Below are 19,672 nucleotides of genomic sequence, written 5' to 3'. Positions count from 1 at the left end.
CCATCAGACAACGACACCATCGAGACGAGACTGGATCCAGGCGAGGAAATCCCAGTAGCTGTTACAGAGATCTTAACTGAAGCCCCGACTGAAGCTGTCCCGGCTCCTCCTGGCCCAGCTGTCTCTGCTCCTCTGGAAGGTGGTGACGGCACCAGCAAGAAGACACAGAGCAGAAAGTTTAACGCCGCCGCCCTATTGATAGAAGATGAACCCGTAGGTGAGAGTCCATCCAGCTACTTTGAAACCCGTTTTTAATGAATACCTCACTATGATGTAAACTAATCCCAAAGTGCTGTGAGGACGTGTTCATGGTAAAAGCTCACAGTGAGTAAGTAGATTTCACTAATGACAGTTTTGGTCTCCCAGTGCCGGTGGCCAGAGGGACGGTACTCAGCGGAGCATTCTTCACACTGATATCTGTTATTGTCATTGGGTTTGTCGGGATGGCTGTAGCCAAGAAGCTGCGCTGAATGCAGGTGAGTACAACGATGTCATTGAATTTGAATGATTAAATGGCAGTCTATAACTTGACACTCACACCGAGTATTTATCTTGTTTTAGGAGACTGGAGTTAATGTTGAATTGACAAATGAAATAGCTGCTTGATGATATGTGGAGAGACCGAAGAGACCGAGAAGAACGAGTTTCTCTGCCTTGGATCTTTGCATGAGAAAAGTCAGCTGGAGGATCCAGGGGTTGGGCAGCCTGAAAGCCAAACAGTGGAGGTATAAAGATCTTCCACTTTAGTGTTTTAGGCAATGCCTGAATATTAAAACGCTCGACTAGTAAAGATCCTATTTATATTTCACTTAAGTAGAAATATGGAAGCATCATCAGCAAAAGGTCGAGAGCAGAATGGTCTCTGATGCATTACCCTTACCTACTTTATGTACGTTTAGGCATATTAAAGGCATAAATAATATTTTTAATTCTTGCGTTGTTAACATGTTCACATGCTAGCGCTGCAGGCGTCTTCCTCACTGCCTTTGCTGGCGCATTTCTACTTTTTAACTTTATTGTTAAATTTGTAATGTTACGTTCTTTTTTTAAATACAAACTTGTGTTTTTTGCCACACAAACCATAATCGCTTTCATTATTTTTTGCCTAAATGTAACAATAATTTCCAGTGCTAACCGTGCAGCATTGTGCATTCAACGTATCCTGTGATTTGCAAAAAGGTATGGCTGCATTGTTGTTATGGCAACTATTTGAATAGAAATACTCAAGTGAAGTACGGCTCCTACATATCTTCCACCTCTGGTCTTAAAGCTGTGTCTGAAGCTAATGTATTGCTGTTAGAAGTAGATTATTAGCTATAAGGCATTTTTGAAATTGAATTGAATTTGAAATTCATGGATAATGAACACTTTGATGCACTTGTTACTTAACTCGTTGATCTTTTTTGATCGTGGACGGTCAGGAAAAAGGTCAGCGCGGTTTGGTGAATGTTTTCTTTCTTACACTTGTTCAATCTAACATTGTACAGCCTTTAATTACATAATGTTCTTTACGTACAACTTGTACATTTCCATTGGCCTGGTGGATCAAACATACAGTACAGTTCACCATGCATGAAAAAAAGGGCATACACCTCCTATATGCTGTTTAAGAGCCAAGGAGGCCTATCACTTTTCCTGTTCTGTCATGGAGCCTGAGAGACAGAGAGCTCTCCTATCAATCACACTCTGGCACGTTGCCGTACCAGCTATATGTCCACGGCTCATCCTGCACACAGTACATATTTTTAGGAGGCTAAGGGGGGGACATGGTGTACCAAGGGAACGCTTTAAACTGTGCTGTGTATTAAAAACTACACCCAAGTACAGTAAACATATTGTTGTGACTGTTGCACTTGTTTTAAAGAGCCTGTATGAAATAAAATGGAGATTTGCACAACCTGTGGAAGTAAAGACTCAAACAGAATAATGTTTAGAACTTTATATAATTCACAGCAGATATTAAAGCCTTTATGTACTGCAGAAGCCTAATTCGCCTCTTAGTTGATTTATTCAGGAGGTGTCAGCGAGAACAAATTACACATCGCAGCGACGCAAATCAGTCACAAACACACAATGACAAATTACTCAGAATATCACCAAGTAAAACTTTACATAAGAAGTACGTTTTTTATTTAAAATCCAGTATATTTAAGATGTGTACTAAATATTAATATTGGCTCTTTTGTGTCTAAGCTATAATATGTTTTTAAAAGCATGACATAGATTCTGTGAAATATCTTTGTCATGAATTAAATATCAATTTTTCTTTTCTTTTTTTTTTGCTCTTTAGCGCCTAAAAACTTAATTCATGCTTTTAAAGTTGTGCCTGTTATGCTCATGGTCTCTTCTCAGATCATCGTGTCCATAAACTGATAAATACATAAGAAATCAAGCGTACCCACATTCATGCAATTATTTATGATTATATCTCCTAGTAGTCGATATTATAATATAGTATTTGTGTTGAAAATGTCTAAAAGGTTTTTCTGAAGGCCTCTGCCATCAATGTGAGTTGTATCAAGTGGATATTTCTCCAAAGTTACAGGGTTTTTACTACAAAACTCCCTCTTTTTTTTTACTACAGCCAGCAAGAAAACACAATGATGGAGAAAATCCAAGCTCCTTTTATACAAAACTATATTCCAAGGTTGATCTGCTGCCAGTATGTTGCTTGAGCCTCATCACTAACACAAAAAAAAGGTTAAGAATGGATCTTGTGATTGCCAGCATGAGAATAAGGAGTGGTTAGATCATATGGGCACCACTTTTGAAGGTGTCGACTATTCCACACTAGTAGTTGATGGACACCCTCGTGTGCTCATAAAAAGCAGGAGGTCATGGAGCAGCTGGTGGACATGGGAAGGCCATCAGGGTGGAGCACTTGTGGAGGAATTTGGCATTACTTGACCGTCAGGGGTGAACGCTTGTGAAAAAGGGGTCACGAATCAGCACATCTGGTTGAGAGATGCTTAAAGCGCTGAGGTTACAGACACCCAAGAAGTCCACACTATGACTGTGTGCATTACTGGTGTAATTCAGAATACATACACATGGATCCAAGCAGGAGATGTAATGAATATAAAACCCCTGAGTACCCGCCGGTGTTCGATTGCCAGACTTGCAGAGTAAGAAAAACTTTGTGTCCGAGTGTGGCATGAGGTCACGCCTTCCGATGTTCCAACACAGATCCTGTTGCAATTATCAAAAAGGTGGAATTGTGCTGTTTCATTCCTGTGAGAAATCCCCACTAAAACAGATGCGGAGGCATGTTGTTGCACGCTTCATGCAGACAAGGTTTTCAACATTTAACATTTAAATATGTAGGTCACACATCACCTCACGTTTGTTACCACTCAGTCACAATACTTTCTTGGCAGTGGTGAAGCTCCTCTGACAGGTAAATTATTTGTCCTGTTCTGACTAGCATAGTTCACAAACCTCCAGGCAAAGACTTCAATCTGAGGAGGACCCAACCTGTTCATGGTAGCACAGCGGCCTCTAGTGGCCACACACTGTACCTGCAGATAGTGAGAACAACCTTTATTACCGAGCATGCCCTTTGAGAACCAACGTGACCACAGACTGGGGACTGAATATATCCAAACAGGAAGTGAAATGTTGCTGAAGCTTATTCAGGTATCAACACCTGCACACTGCAGGGAACAGACCAAACTGTACACACGTGGACTTTTGTCTCGCGTGAGAGCAATTAGAATCATTTCTAGTTTTTCTCTATTGAAGTAACATGACAATATATAGGATATCATGAGGAGATTTTATCTCCATTAAAGATTGTCCTCTTACTGTTTCTTACATGGCAGCTACAGCATCCCTGTCACTTTAATTGATCACATAATTAACCAATACACAAGAATGGTTGGTTTCCCCATTTAATAGGGCTCTGAAAATGATGCATAGAAAATGTAGACATACACAGTTAGTGTTATATGAAATGTCATACACTGATAGAAGATTTTAGAGGATTTAAAAAGCATTCAGGGAGGATGTGTTGCAGGACTTTTGTGTCCGTCATCATTGCTTTGTTGTGTTGTCACCCAAATGTCAGGGACTGAATTCAGAAACTGGAATCTGGACACCAGTTGCACTTGGATTACCAGACTCTCCCGACTGTTTTTGGGGTTTGAACTGACCTACTTTTTGTTTTAATATATGCAGAACTCCCTGGAAACTATCCAGCTGAAACAATAAGTTAATTGAATCACACCAAAATCAACATTTTTTGCAGCATTCTTCGTTTTTGAACTGACTTTGAAGAGTATGAAATAATATAATATCACATTTTTGTTTCAACCATTCAAGTTGAGGACCAACAGTCTGCTCTTGCCTGATTTGATTGAGTTCTGAGCTGTTGGTGGATGCAGACGGACGGCAGCAGCCTGCAGGCCCCGTAGCTCACACATGAATGTGAGCGAGGTCGTTAATTGGCAAGGCTTCACGTGAGGCTGCGCGTGGACAGGAGGACTGGAGCCGCCGCCGCCTGCACGAGAGAGGACGCCGGGGAGCCTCGTTCGCCTTTAGCCTCGCTGAACACTGTTGCCCCCGGTCCGGGTCTGACGGGGCTGCCTCCCCTCAACCGCACCACCATCCGAGTTACAGAGGAGGCTTTGGGCTCCATCCGCCATTTTCAGCCGATTGAAAGCAGGTAGAGCGCAAACATCACACACAAAGCAGGTAAGCGCGTGTGAGTAGCCGAACCCCCCTCCAAAAAAAGAAAAAAAGAAAGAAACCCGCCCTAGGAGAAGCAGCGCCGAGGGAGGAAAACCACCGCGACCAGCATCGTGGAGAACCAGGAGGGAGACCGGTGTGTCTACAAGGGGAACAATAACCTGCATCCTTCTGGCGCTGCACGCATAAAATACACGTTATTTTTTGTCTTTGTCAACTTTTTTTGATGCAGGAAGGTTTTTTAATCTGCTTAACACGAACACACCCATGTTGAAATCTCTCCATGTGTTGCCTGAACTACAGTTTACAAGGATTTGAATACAATGTCTGATTAAAACTCCAGTATCAGCTGGATTATAGTGAATTAAATGAACATAAATGGAAAGGCCAGTTAAAAGTTAATGCTTTTTTCTTATTTATTTAAAGAGGATGTTAAATAGCTGAGCTCAAGCAACAGGAATCTCAGACAATAAGGTATATTGTCTGGGTTTTGTCAGCCTTATTTGCCTTTTTTGAGGTAATAACATCATCGGTAAGTCAAGCAAAAGTCGCCATGGTCAAATATGGAGCATTGAAGTCTGTGGCATGTTGTTTTAATTCATGAATCCAGTGGGATTGGCCACATTGGTCAGGCTCATTGTGCTGAACAATTAGCTTTCCTGCCAGTTGGGACTTAAAGCTGGAAATATTTGAAAAATCATTGGAGATTTTAGGATTTTTAACCCCTCCTGATGCTGCGCTCATCTTATCTCAGCGGCTGTCTCTGAGGTTTCCTGACAAAACCAGCAATTTGACGACTTCACTTTGGGGAGAACCTTTTTGAAATTGTATAAGTAAAACTTCAAGGAATCTTAAATATCTTCAAACTAATTCACAGTGAAAATACTTATTGGTTGCCTGTGAACTTATTATTTGCTGTATTTATGAAAAGGCCTTTGCTTTGTGAAAGCATGGCACAGCTTTCACAAAGTCCATGGACGCAGTGCTCTCTTGACATTAACATTGACATTAAACAGTACGTTTTGTTTTCATCTAGTGTCATGTTTCAGTGTTAGGCCGAAAAACCTCAACACTTTAAAGGACTTGTAGAAAGTTGGTGTGTTGCCCTCAAGTTGTGGTGATTATAGGCTATGTGATATCGCTCCATGAAGACTTACAAAACATGCCTTTCAATATAATAAGATGACAATATTATCTGCTGAGGTTTAACGTGCGCCATAAGTATATTTGACATTTTCACAGGGGTTTGATGCTTTTTTGATGACACACTGTTTCCTGTCTTGTAGACCATGGATGTCTCCGGAGGGTCAGTGGAAACTCTAGATGAAATTCCAGGTCATGTGTGGAAGGGTTTGCCTGACGGTTTGAGTCTCGGACCTTCTGCTACGAACCGAAGCCGAGTTGGTGAGTACAAAAGTGTGTGCGTTTAAATAACTACAGCTTTAAAGTTCTAAGATTAGGAACATTTATATTGCAGCTATTGCTAAATAAATGGGTAGTAGAGAATCAAGTCTCTCTCCCTCTGTGTGTGTTGTAATCCGATCTTAGCGCAGAGTCTCTTTCCGTTGTTCCCTACTTGCTAGCTCATGGTCGCGCCGACTCTCCGGTTTCCTCCCCAGGCTAACACTGTTACCTCTATTAGCACTGTTGCTGTTGTTTGCATTATAAGTGTTGTTAGCTGCTAGCCTCTGGCTCAGCTGTCGCCATGTTGAGAGCCACGTGGCAATAGACATGCTCTGAATTCCATATGGAGAAACTTTAATCACGATGTTGATTTCCATTTGCATTTCACTGATGTACAACATAAAAAAATAGTGTAAACTCACTGTTGAGGAGCATATTAGGATAAATGACTTTCTTTAATTCAGCATGACACTAGAGGTGGTGACTGGACCACACATGCAAAAAGACAAAATAAACTACATTTAAAAACCTGAAAAATTAATAATTACACATGATTGCAAACAATCCTTACCGGTGTAGCAATATTTACTAGATTTAGGCTACTTAAAGTAGATGTTGTTATTATTATTATTATTATTAATATTATAACACACTTAGCAAAATCATGTAACTCTTTTCAAGGCTAAAAGTGTTTGGAGCTAGTAATATAGTGCCATTTAATGGGTCACCTTGTTCTCCTGTCTAACAAAGTACACTCGTGACCTTCTTTTCTCTTTGAAACGGGCAGATAAAGGCTTCCAGACATAACTGTAGACATGGTTGTTTGGTGCATGGCTGGGCATGCCAATTCTGATGGTCCACTTCCTTTCAGTTGGAAGATTCAAGATAGTTAAAATGAAATCCCACTCTAAATGCATCTAAAGATTTATATAAACCAGTTCAGAATTTAACATTTAGTGCGTGGATGATTTAAAAAAAATCTCTAATGCAACGTGTATAAGATGTTGTTGTTCTTCTTGCAGGTGTCTGGGCCACTCAGCTCATCCCGAAAGGAAAGAGGTTTGGTCCATTTGTTGGAGAGAAGAAAAAAAGGTCCCAGGTGACCAGTAATGTGTACATGTGGGAGGTATGTCACAGGCTGCTTTGTTCTTAAAAAATACCCTCCTCCACCTTTTTGTCTCTGCACAGCATTATGTCGCTAAAACTGTGTCACTTATAAGAGTTGTATGACAGAACAAAATGTTTTTTTTTTTTTTTAAATCAACCTTTGTTACATTGCAATAACATAAGCTACTGATGTGACGAATGCTGCCGGGGCAATGGTGACCCCGATGACTCAGTGCTCCCTGTCCAGGTCTTCTAGAGCTACATATTATCACGTAACTGTGCGTGTGTCCTGTAGGTTTATTTCCCAGCGCGGGGTTGGATGTGTGTTGACGCCACAGACCCCATGAAGGGGAACTGGCTGCGATACGTAAACTGGGCACGCTCCAGCGAGGACCAAAATCTTTTCCCCCTGGAGATCAACAGAGCCATTCACTACAAAGTCCTCAGGGTAGGTCCGAGAAGCAGCGTGCACATGGACTGGAATATGGTGAATATGGTTTATACATATAAGAAACGGCGTCCAGTTCTCTGGAAACCACAACCCCACATATACTGTTAGATTAATACCTTATTATAGAATTTGAGCTGTTTTTAATTAGATTTTGTAGGTGTGCCTTCTATAATAAAGACGCCAGTGGTTGTTTATGATGTATTGTATGAAGCTTTAGATTCATGCAATTTAAAAAAAAAAAAAAAAAAAAAAAAGTTTTGATAACTACATCCCTATTACAATAAAATCCCCAAATGTGCACCATAGGACAATACTGCAGACTATGGTGAAAACACTGTCAAATCCCCCCCCACCCCCCCAAGACAGATAAGATGCACAGTGGCCTAAATATCCCCCTTGCCTCCCAGCAAGCCGCGCTGTGATTGGTGGCCGACCTCATCTCTCATTGTTGCAGCCTATCGGGCCGGGAGAGGAGCTGCTGGTGTGGTACACTGTGGAAGACAACCCCGAGATAACAGCTGCACTGGAGGAAGAAAGAGCCAGCAGTCTGAGCAGGAAAAACTCACCCAGGGCGAAGCGAGGTGAGGCCTCACGTACTCCGACCGACGTGCTGTTTGTGCTTCGGGTTTTTAGAAAAACAATAATCTCCGACGTTCACGCTCGGCCCCACAGACTCGGCCGCGAATCGATTTCTTCGCAGTCGAAGTTGTAACGGGCGAGCTAACGCTAGCTAGCTTCGGCTGAAGGGGGGGAAGGCTAGCGGTGGCTAACGTTAACGGTTGCGATGTGTGTGCGGTGGCTTTTCTCCACTTTCGCAGCCGACCTGAAACTCGTCAGTGCGAGCGGATTTAGCTTGTTATGACGACAGATCGGCCGACTCGTTGCCGTGAAACACCACGTTGAGCCGTTTAAACGGGCATCGGGGGGCAACTTTTTTTAAGCACCCTTTTTTTTTTTTCCTTCTCTCCACCTCTGGGTCCTGACGTTGTCGAGGATGTGACCTTCCTTGAGTTCCTAAAGCATGAAAGCCATCCATCGGCGAGCCTCTTTACTTGGTGATGGCCTAGCCAGGTTAGCTAACTAGCCAGCTGCCTCTTATAAAACTGCGGGGCCGTCCACAGCGCAGGTACTGGATAGCAACTGGAATTGTGACTATATCACGTCGTGGAGGGTGTTTTTAGAATGATATTTCGCGTAGTTTTGTGTCCCGAATAACCAGTTCATCGAGTTGTCAGACTCGGTGTTTGCGTGCTAGCATGAGGCTAAAACGGCTAAGGTCTGAGAGCACGGATATGTCGTTGTACAGGAATAGATAACAAACTATGTGGGCCGAATTATCATTGAAAACACGACCATATTGATACGATGGACAGGCAGTTAACACTAGTTATAAAAGGGCAACGTGGTGTCGTAGCCTGGTTAGATTAGCGTGAGTACGTGACTAAAGACACAAACAGAAACCTGAGGCTAACGCAACACGGATTTCGTCAACATTTTTGCTAACGTTACACTTTGTTTTCAGTAATAAGTGGATGAAAAGCGTACAACACATCGACTAATTACTATCAACATGGCTGCTGTGTGTCACAATTAAAAATAAACACATTCGCTGTGAACTTTGGACATAGTGTTCACATGTTTTGGATCCTGTGGCAATTCAATGCGGAACCACGATGAAGAGAGCAAATTGATTTTTAAAAAAGACAAAAATGTCTTTGATTGTCTTTGATACTTCTTATTTCACATGTCCATCTTAAATCTTTGGCATGGGAGCATTGAGGGGAAATGTGTGGTGTAATGTAATTTATAACAAAGTAGTCCTGCAGGAATGTAGCAGTATAATAACACAATAATACAATAGCTATGTGTAGATAAAACAGCACTATAATGCTCGCAAATGTAATTTAGACACTCTTACATACAGGCAACATATAGAACGTAAAATCTGTAACCCCTAATTGTCTGTCAAACAGGGTAGAAAACAAAAGCTACATGTCCCAAGTTTTTAAATGTAATTTTACAGTCTGGTTCGATGGGGTTTTGTTTAATTTCTTATGTGGCCCAACAGGAAATAGCCGTCTCTTTATACTGCAGTATATTGGCTCTTTTGGCACCGTATACCGTCCTGAAACGTCAAGCCTGATGAAGTTAGCTTCCACATCCAGCTAGCTTCGTCTGAATAGCAAACACAGTGCAGGTTGCCCAAGAGTTAGTGTGCATACACGGTGACTGCTTGGTTTGAAAGAATGTGACGGAAAGGGCGAGGGCCCTCAAACGCTAGCACAGTGAAATTATAAAAAATGTTCGGCGAGTTGTGTTGCTACTGTAGATGTAGCAGAATGCCTGTGACCATGCTGGTCAGATGACTGACCTGCAGCATGTGTTTCTCTCGAATGAATTGGGCTTTGTAGGCCAGGTCAGGTGACCTTGTTGACACACTTCTAATGATGAGGAGGTCCCAGGGAAGCCTCTTGAGTCAGACAGGGCTTAGATTTAAGTGACTGATGCATGCAAGCCCATAATTATGAATGCAATGCCAGGCAGTTTTTGCCATTTTTTTTACTTGTAGTAACTTTAGTACATGAGGTGAAAAAGCAACATAGGCTTATTGACGCAGGTTTTGTGGGTCGAATAATATTGATCGATTATAATTCACATTAAATAATTGGTATCAATCCTACTAGATTAATTTTGTTTACAACAATCGATGCTGCTCTAATTAACTTATGATTGAACAAGTTGCAATAATTGTCGCATCATAACAACCCAGATCTGATTTTAAAAAATGTCGGAATATGCTTATTAGTTTTGTTCTCCTTTCATTTGAAACCTGTGTTTCCTATCCAGCCTGATGCAGAGCAGTGTGTGTGTTGTGTGTGTGTGTGTGTGTGTACTTTCAGCCAGAAGAAAGCTGCTGGAGAGAGCCAGACAGGCTGGTTTGGGTGGATTCAAGAAAACAAGCGTAACCAAACCTATTGTCAAGGAGATGTGGGATGGGGCAGAAGGTAAGTTGAGTAATTGTTAAAGGTATTGGATGCAATTTCAAACAAAAAACAATATTCAAACCGATACGAAACAATCCCTCTCAATCATCACGTGTGACCTGCTATAAGTGGGGTGGGGTCTGTATGTTCAGGTTTTTAAGAGTATTAACTGTTAACTGAAATACCTGAAATGGTTCGACAGAAAACTATAACTTGTCACAATATTGTTTACAGGTTTGAAGGAGGAGGATGAGCGACCATCAACCGTAAAGCAATTCCAGGAAACCCATCCCATGAGAAGCACTGACGAGAGAGACGAGGAGGACATGTCAGCAGTGATGACAGACAGGGGAAACGGAGAGGAGGAAGAAGAGGAGGAGGAGGATCCTGGTGATTTGAAACGGAGTGTAGTACAGCAGCAAACTGCTAAGCATTCACCTGTGTCGGATTCCATGCAAAATAAGCAGACTGGCTCATCGCTGACCTGCCGTGAAGAAAGCCATAAGGATTTGCAGGGAAAGTCGGAGACTTCCTCGCTTGCAGGTCAAGAACCAGAGGTTGATCCGGATCCTGATCTTGACCCTGACCCTGATGGTGACCTCGAGGGTGATCCCCACGGCGAGTCATATCCCTGTCACCACTGTGAGCGCCACTTCTCCACCAGACAGGGTCTGGAACGTCACATACACATTCATGCCATCACTAACCAGCAAACGCAACTGTTCAAGTGCCGGTACTGCAGTAAATCCTTTGGCTCACAGGTGGGGCGGCGGCGGCATGAGAGACGGCATGAGAGCGGGCTCAAGAAGAAGCCTGGCTCTCTAGCAGGGACGGCCACTCTACTAAGTCCTGTGACGCAGGCTGATGGTTCAAGTCCCGACTGCACCAGCCCAATGAGTCACTTTATAGCCATAGGGTCCCAGTTTACTGGAGCACCTCTGCACAACTCTGAGATGCAGAGAAAGGAGTTGGGATCCTATGCTGACCGTCCTTTTATCTTTGATGAAAATGGGGAGTCAAAGGAACTCCACCCCTGCAAGTACTGTAATAAAGCATTTGGCACACATACGAACATGCGCCGGCACCAACGCAGAATACACGAACGGCACTTGTTACCAAAGGGAGTTCGCAGGAAAGGCATGCTGCTCCAAGAGGCATCGGTGCAGAAACAGCAGCAGCAGCAGCTGCCTGACGAGTCCCCCAGCACCAGCCCTCCGCCTGTCTACGTGCCCAGCGCCGACACAGAGGATGAAGTAGACAGGGATGATTACGCAGTTGACATATCCAAAAACATCTCTGAGAATTTGAGCTTCTACATTGACGGCAAGATTGTGTCCACCAGTTCAGTGAGCACCTGTGAGGTCATAGAGGTGGACTCCAGATCCGCAGCCCTGTTTGGTCTGGACACGGTCATCATCAGCCCAAATCAGATCAGTCAGGCCCTGAAGGTGGAGGGTAGAACCAGTGCTGCAAAGCAGATCTCCAACATTGGCCAGGCAGCAGCAAAAAGGAGAACATCTACACCCCCATTTATTCCCAGCCTTAAAGTGGAGACAGAATCTGCATCTTTCACAGCCTCCTCGTCGTCTTCATCATCCTGTACATCTTCCTCATCTAACCTGTTGGGTGGACTGTTCCAACAAGCTGCCGATTCGTCGGCGTTTCAACGAGAGAAGACCGTTTATCTCTCACCGAAGCTCAAACAGCTCCTTCAGACACAAGACATTCAGAAATCAACCATTACCCTGATCACAGAAAGCCATAGACTGGCCTCGCCACTGTCAGTCACACCTCTGCCAGGTCCTTCAGGCAGGTTTAAAAGAAGAACGTCCTCTCCCCCGTCATCTCCACAGCTCAGTCCTGCATGTAAAACAGAGAGCTGCAAAGCTGAGGTGGTGAACTCATTTGCCCTTAAGGTGCCAAAGCTGGAAAGCCACAGTGTGTCACCTCCTGGGAGCCTACTGGACAAGGAAGATCGGGACAGCCCCAACCTTTCTGAAGATAATACGCACGGCCAAACCTCGTCTAATAGTGGTGGAAATTCTTGTAATCAGCAGCCTTTGGATCTGTCAAATTCCATCAGTAGGAGGAGGGATAGCTTGAACAAGGTGCTTGGGGATTCAGCGCTTGATTTAAGCTTCAATCGGAAGAGCAACGCCGAGCCTGAAGTAAAGGGAGGTGCAGCACCACAGCCACTGACAAAAAAGAGAAAGCCGAACACCAGCATGCTTGAAAAGGTGCTGATGAATGAGTATTTAGGTCTACCTTTGACGGTAGACGAGGGCCCCTCTGCTTTAGCAAACTTAAGTTGTTTCCATTCTCGCTCCCCGAATGTTGTGACAGAGTCTGCCCACCCCTCTCCCCCCTCTTTGACCCCCGTCACCATGAACCCCTCCTCCCCTGGTGACTCCAGTGTGACATCCCCAACACCGCCTCCCCCTCTTCTACCCACCATACCCTCTCCTCCGGCTATGCCGAGCTCTCCTTGTCAGCCTTCAGACTCCTCTGCATTGAGACCTCTTCCTGTCCTCTCGCCGAAAGTGTCTCCGAGATCAGTTGAAAACGATCCATCGGACTCGGAGGACAACTTGTTTATGGATGAAAATGAAGATGAGGATGTGGATGAAGATGCAGATGAGGAAGAGGATCATATGTCTGAGCCACTGGACTCCCAGAACACTCCACTTAAAGATCCCCTTAATTGTTCAGCGGCATCCAGCTCTCCTGAGCCGACATCAGTAGATCTGCCCACTACAGAAGAAGATATTTCTCCGACTGTAACCACCAGCAGTCTACTAAATGGCAAAATGAACCAAAACCATGGCTCAGTAACAGAGAAAACTCATGCTGCTCTCTCACCTCAGCCAGAATCCTCATCTTCCTCACCGTCTCCTCCTCCTGCATCACATGATTCATCCCCATCACCGATTTTACCACCTTTCCCTCAGATTAAGATGAAAGAAGAGCCTTGCACGGATGAGCTGCCAGTTATGAATCACTCAGCTCCTGATGGTGTTGACTCTAAAGCTCAGCCCGCTGCTCCTGATACACCACCTGATAAAACCTCCGGGGCAGAGGAAGTCAACTCGACGTACTGCAAGACGTTTGTGTGTAACGTCTGCGAGGAGCCGTTCGACTCCATCAAAGAGCTCAGCGGACACATCGTCGAGCACGCTGCGGATTGGCCGTTTAAGTGTGAATTCTGTGTGCAGCTGTTTGGCGACGCTCCTGCCCTGCTGGCCCACCGGACGACACTGCATGGGGTGGGCAAGATCTTCGTGTGCTCCGTCTGTTCGAAGGAGTTTGCGTTTCTCTGCAACCTCCAGCAGCATCAAAAGGATCTGCATCCAAACGAGACGTGTTCACACACCACTGTAGAGAGCGGCAAGCTTCGGCCACAGAACTACACGGATCTATCCCGAGCCAAAGACGAAAGCAGTCCTTCAATACTAGCACCAGAGGTGACTGATGAGGCTGCTCTGCAAGGTGATGCCGATTTAGCAAAAGAAGAACCCGATGTTAATGGTAATCTTGCAGAGGATCTCAACGAGGAGCTGTACACTACAATAAAGATCATGGCCTCTGAAGGAGGGAAACCTAAAGGCCCCGATGTCCGCCTTGGCATTAATCAACACTACCCCAGTTATAAACCACCGCCTTTTCCTTATCATAGTCGTTCACACGCTGGCTCGGTGGCCTCGGCTACTAACTTCACCACCCACAACATACCACAGACTTTCAGCACTGCCATACGCTGCACCAAATGTGGCAACAGCTTTGACAACATGCCCGAACTGCACAAGCACATTTTGGCCTGTGCCAATGCCAGTGACAAGAAGCGTTACACTCCCAAGAAAAACCCCATCCCCCTCAAGCAAATAGTGAAGAGTCCTAACGGAGTCGTGTCACCCTCTGTGGCCATTGCAGGCCAGAGTCCTTTCCGTAGAATGGGTCAGCCAAAGAGACTAAACTTTAATCAAGAGACTGGTAAAACAAAAATGAGTGCTCTCAGTAAGAAGAAAAACCAGCTGGTCCAGAAAGCGATTTCACAGAGAAATAAAGCCGCCACTACTGCAAAAAAGGCTAGTGTTAAAGTTGAAGAAGAGTTGCCCTCGAACGTTTGCCCCCACTGCAGCCGGGAGTTTACCTATCCTGCAAGTCTCAACAAACACATGCTTGTTAGTTGTCCTATGAAGCCTGTTGTCAAAAAGGGCAAAAAAGGTCTAACAGAGGTGAAAAAAGAAGCGGCGTCTACGGTAGATAAAAACATTAACCTTCGAAAGAAAGCTTCAGACTGTGAACTACAGCAGACAGAGCCGGGGCCGAAACCCCTGGGAAAGACCAGAGCTCGTAGCTCTGGTGCAGCAGACCTTGAACCCTCCCAGGGAAGCAAAGGAAAAACTGCCACAACGCTGGGAAGACTAAAGAGGCCCTCCTCGTTCCCAGCACCACTTTCTGCCGGGAAGAAAACGAAGAAGGGCCAAGTTCAGTCGCTACCTCCCACCCCGTCGGCCCCAGACACTCCCGGTGACGCTGCACAGCAACGACCAGCCATGAGGATGCAGCGTATGGGCAAAGAGGCAGCGCCCAAGAAATTAGCAGAGGCCAAATCGCCGCCACATCAGCTGAAGAAAGAGGAGCGCTTCTCCCTTCGATCGAGGGAGAGAGTCGGCGGTCCGGTCACCAGGAGCTTACAAATGGTCAGCGCAGCTCCTTCTGCTGAGGTCAAAATGGAAGAGCCACCCATTCAAGAGCCAAAAGAGACTCAGGTGAGATATTGTGCTACGCTTTGACTTCAAGTCCAATATAAGTTTATTGCATATATCTCTATATCACTGTATATGCCAGCTGGGAGGCGGCGATCATTTGCTGCACAGAATTGCCAAATATGTTTGAGGGGAATTTATAAAGTGTCTCCATTACATGATTTATCCACCAAAAGAGTGCAGACGACTTTATTTTTTAACAAAAAGGCCAAGCTCAGTTTATATTGATATCATGATTCTTTAATAACAATTAGTGAGCTTGTGAACATCTTGCTTATTGTTGCAGTTTTCATATAAACTGGTGGATTTAGCATGTCTTGATGGGTTGAGAAAATAATTTTCCTTCAGTTAAATACATCATTAAACACACTTGATTATCTAAAAGTGGCCACAGAGCTAAAAGCTCATCAAGTTTTTTGTTTCAGCACGGCTGGCATCCTGTTAGGGTGCCGTTCTTTTTGCATTTACATTGGCAGTTCATTTGAAAGAGGACTTGGTTCTGTTACTGGTCCAGCTGACATCTGATGGGGCCTCAGTCCTTCTTTCTGTTCACACTGTAGTCCTTACCTTCATCACTCTGCTGCAAGTTTAGTGTTGCTTCCACACAGAACACTGCTTTTTCTCATTCAGTTCTCCTAAAATATCAATTATATATGAATGTGAAAACATCCTTAACACCATCATTTCCACCCAATACTATTTGTCACTGAGTGGAGCCTGAATGCATCCCAATGTAACTCAACTTCCTTGACCGTTATTATTGTGAACGACCTGCTGCGGCGCCACACGGTTCTCTGTTAACTTGGCTTGCCTTGTGCGTTACAGGAGGTGCCGATGAAGTGAGCCACGTGGACACTGGCGAGCTCTTCTGGGCAACTGGTGCTCACCTCTCAGGCGACCCTCTGGACTAATCGAGGCACTGACGGCACCGAGGTCATCCTCTGTGGTGGGCTTATTCACTCAAGTCTCTCAACTGCCTTTTTGCTGGATTTAAAGAGGGAACTCTCTTCATCCTCCCATCTATCCTATGAACTGAACTGAGCCTCCGTTTTAGCCAGCCTTGCAAAAAAAAAAAAAAAATAAGGAAAAAGAAACTGTAAATGACAATGAGTTAATATATGCGAGTCATTACTTGACCCAAAACAGTAAAACATTAGGGCTCCGTTATGTTGGAAAGCTGATATATTGCAAATGGCAATCATGTATCAGTGAGGGTTAGGGTAACTTGTCTATTCTTTCGTTCCTTATTTTCCCCAATTTGGTTGTTTAGATTTTTGGATGTTTCCAGAGTCTCTTAATGCATGTGCAGAATAGAGTATAAACTAGATTAAGCCAATTTCCAAGTCTCTCCCAACTGGGCACCTACTTCAGTTTATACATGATTTGCAAAGTATGTTTGTTTTGATTTCAATTTCTGTAGTCGTTATATTGTAGAATATATATTATTCGCATATTTTTGTTTGGGAAACAAAAATGAAAATGGCAGTAGTCTACTGCAACAATTGGTCCTCAGGAACACTGTATATGTGTGTGGTAAGTATGTGTATGGTTATAGTTGGATGTGTGGCCTCACAGCTATTCCTTTGGATAAATCTCAAGTATGTCTCATGTTTTTACTTGGTTTCTCATACGCTTTGTTTAGCCGACGTTGGCAGTTAATTCCAGTTGTAAAAATGATGGGATTGATTTTTGTAGTCTCCTTAAAATAATGTCCGTCTTGAGAAGAGTTTTTAATATCACTCATTGAGCCCAGTGTTTCCGACAGCACTTTAAAAACATAACTGCCAAAATTTCTAGCTGGATCGGCAAGATTGGCTTATTAAACAGTGAATAATGGAATGTATTCAGGCACATGACAGACACTGGTAATTTGCACCGAATCAAGTGCTGCTTTTACAGCCAACAAATCTCTAAAATCGGTCGTCTCCGTTAAGCAATTTGACACATGAAAATGACGCATGAACCAACTTTTATGCCAAAATGCATGATGATAACTCAAATCCTCAAATACGTTGAATGCAGCAGTGTTTATTTTGTTCTTTCGTTGTTCGTTGTAAGTGGACTTGTGCAAAGTTGTTTCATGTGTCGTTTTTTTTAAAGAGCCATGTCGCCGTAACGGAAAAGGAAAAAGTCATTTTGTGTCTGCGAGTTGATATATTTGGTAAGTCTGTACCAAGGAAAAGCTTCTCCTTTCTTTTAGTTTATACCCTCCAGTGCTCACCCCACTTTCTTACTCTTGACCATATCCAGTTGTACCACAGAGATAGCAGACACAGTCAGTGCTTAAATGCTTGTAGCATGTTATGGGAAGGTAAAAATTGAAATATGATTTGAAGCTAATTTAATCTCCACGAGAAAATTTTTCATGTTTGCCTTTCAGCATCAAGATTATGTATTTAAGGATGAACAAAGACAAAAAAATCCTGAATGACCTCAAGTAAAACATTGCTGTAATTGACATAATAAAAAAAAAAAAAAGATTTTTCAATCTGTGTAAAAGCGTTGGTTTTTTGCTTCCAGCTCTGCCAGATGTGAGTATAAACAGAAAATGAATGGGTGGAAATGCTCTCCTCACATTGGTCCAGGTCCATTTCCACCCATTCAATTCCTATCCTTTTATAGAAGGGGAGTTTTCAAGCTCCTGATTTAATATGTATTTCTTCATTATTGCAGTTTACCGGTTACGTAAAAATTAATTACCTTGTGGATGTAGACACAGGACATGATTAACTGCACTCTGGAACGGCTCCGACTCCTTTTTTTTTAAGACTATTTTAGTCACGGAGACCTTTTCTCATTGCATCTCTTTATGTCCGTGCCGTCGCAGCTGTAATAAAGTTTTCCAGATTACATTTGCTGATTGCCTTCTCCCCTTACAGCCAGTCGGGGACCGGCGGGATCATGAAAAATGAATTCTAATTTCCGTTTCATTGGAATTCGATAGAGGGTGGGTGCTTCACGTGGATCGGACTTTTAAGTTGCTGCCTTTACTCCGCAGGTCACCGAGCTGCTGCTGCTGGAGGGCCGCGGCCATTGTCAGCTTGCTAGTTGCTGGGAGATCTGTGTCTATTTTGGGAGCAGTGCACTTGTCAGGGAGGTTGATATGTGAGTCCTACAGTACCTTGAATTCCTACTTCTGCTGTGTAGCTTCACTCTGTGTAAAGGGAAACGGGGGCAAATTGAGTTGAAGAGTTGGATGTTACATGCAGATTATTGCTATTAGAGATAATATATTGTATTCAAATGGGCAGTTTTTATTGAATTAGTCATTGTACAATGATGACAAAACAATAGATTTAATTAAATAGTAAGCTATAAAGCCACATTTCTATATATATAGATTAAAAAAATAAGTGCTGAACCCTAATTCTTACCTTCAGAGTAATGATATGGATCTGTGGAAAACCAGAAAGTCTCCCAGGATGGGCATTAGCAGGAACGGTATTAATAATTAAGTGCACACTTCTTTCCAGCTCGGCTACAGTAAACTTCTTCCAACTTTCTGAGATGCATTTTTGAATAAATTATCTTTGAGATAAATCTCCTTAAAGTAATGTGTGAGAAACCATCTGAATGGATAAATATTCATGAGACGCAGCTGAAAAAGAAAAGAAAAACCCTTTCCCTTTAGAAAATAATTTAATAATATAACTTTGTTTCTGGAACATCGTCCAGTATAAAATAGTGTGTTATTAACCTGGATATAACCTGGAGTGTCACAGAATCACCTCTCAAGGTCTCACCTGGCGTGCGTGCATCTGCTGAGATTATTCTCCATCCAGGCTCCATCCATCACACTCGCGTGAGTTAACGAGCCATCGAGCCCACCGGACAGACGGTGTGAATCACAAAAACGTGCCTCTGGCGTTAGGAACCAACTCGACAACGAGGAAGTCTCGTGGAGATGATATTTACATGAGGTTGTCATGTTAATAGCCGCGGTTATGAATAAAATGCAATCCGTATGTTGGATTTGATTCACAGGCTTCTTTAGTTAAGGGGATGGGGAGATGTGTTTATTTGCCCCTGTACAATGATGGTATAGTTTATGGCTGCATGTAGTTTATGACTGTTCAGCTGTGTGTGTGTGTGTGTGTGCTGCACCATACTCATTCTGTCAGGGTGAAATATCACTGCACTCTCTCTTGATTGCTGTGTACGGCGCCTCAGCCCTATTCATAAAAATGCAATTCCACACAGCTCTGTGCTCCAGCTTGACGAAATAAACTACGATGCACCAGAGAGGCAGATTTAAAGCTTCGGTGGGCACCGAG

The 19,672-nt window shown here is 43.5% G+C and overlaps 1 protein-coding gene across 1 annotated transcript; it reads left to right on the top strand.

Annotated features, from left to right (window-relative positions):
* The first annotated feature begins 7,138 nt into the window (after positions 1–7,138).
* On the top strand, positions 7,139–17,886 carry prdm2b (PR domain containing 2, with ZNF domain b). The gene is made up of 6 exons (XM_084021052.1): positions 7,139–7,216; positions 7,493–7,645; positions 8,103–8,229; positions 10,549–10,653; positions 10,867–15,401; positions 16,224–17,886. Exons 1-6 carry the CDS (start codon positions 7,208–7,210, stop codon positions 16,239–16,241), a joined length of 4,947 nt encoding a protein of 1,648 aa, XP_083877178.1. The 5' UTR covers positions 7,139–7,207; the 3' UTR covers positions 16,242–17,886.
* Positions 17,887–19,672: the final 1,786 nt, after the last annotated feature.

The sequence above is a fragment of the Eutrigla gurnardus genome (assembly GCF_963514095.1).
Source record: "Eutrigla gurnardus genome assembly, chromosome: 2".
NCBI lineage: Eukaryota > Metazoa > Chordata > Actinopteri > Perciformes > Triglidae > Eutrigla > Eutrigla gurnardus.
The sequence above is the reverse complement of the archived record's forward strand: the minus strand, read 5'-3'. Positions and strand labels throughout refer to the sequence as shown.

What these genes read in the sequence shown, in the direction of transcription:
- prdm2b (XM_084021052.1), top strand. An exon ending in TTCACTACAAAGTCCTCAGG is followed by an intron (nt 7,646 to 8,102) that starts GTAGGTCCGAGA and finishes TCATTGTTGCAG; the next exon opens with CCTATCGGGCCGGGAGAGGA. An exon ending in GATGTGGGATGGGGCAGAAG is followed by an intron (nt 10,654 to 10,866) that starts GTAAGTTGAGTA and finishes TATTGTTTACAG; the next exon opens with GTTTGAAGGAGGAGGATGAG.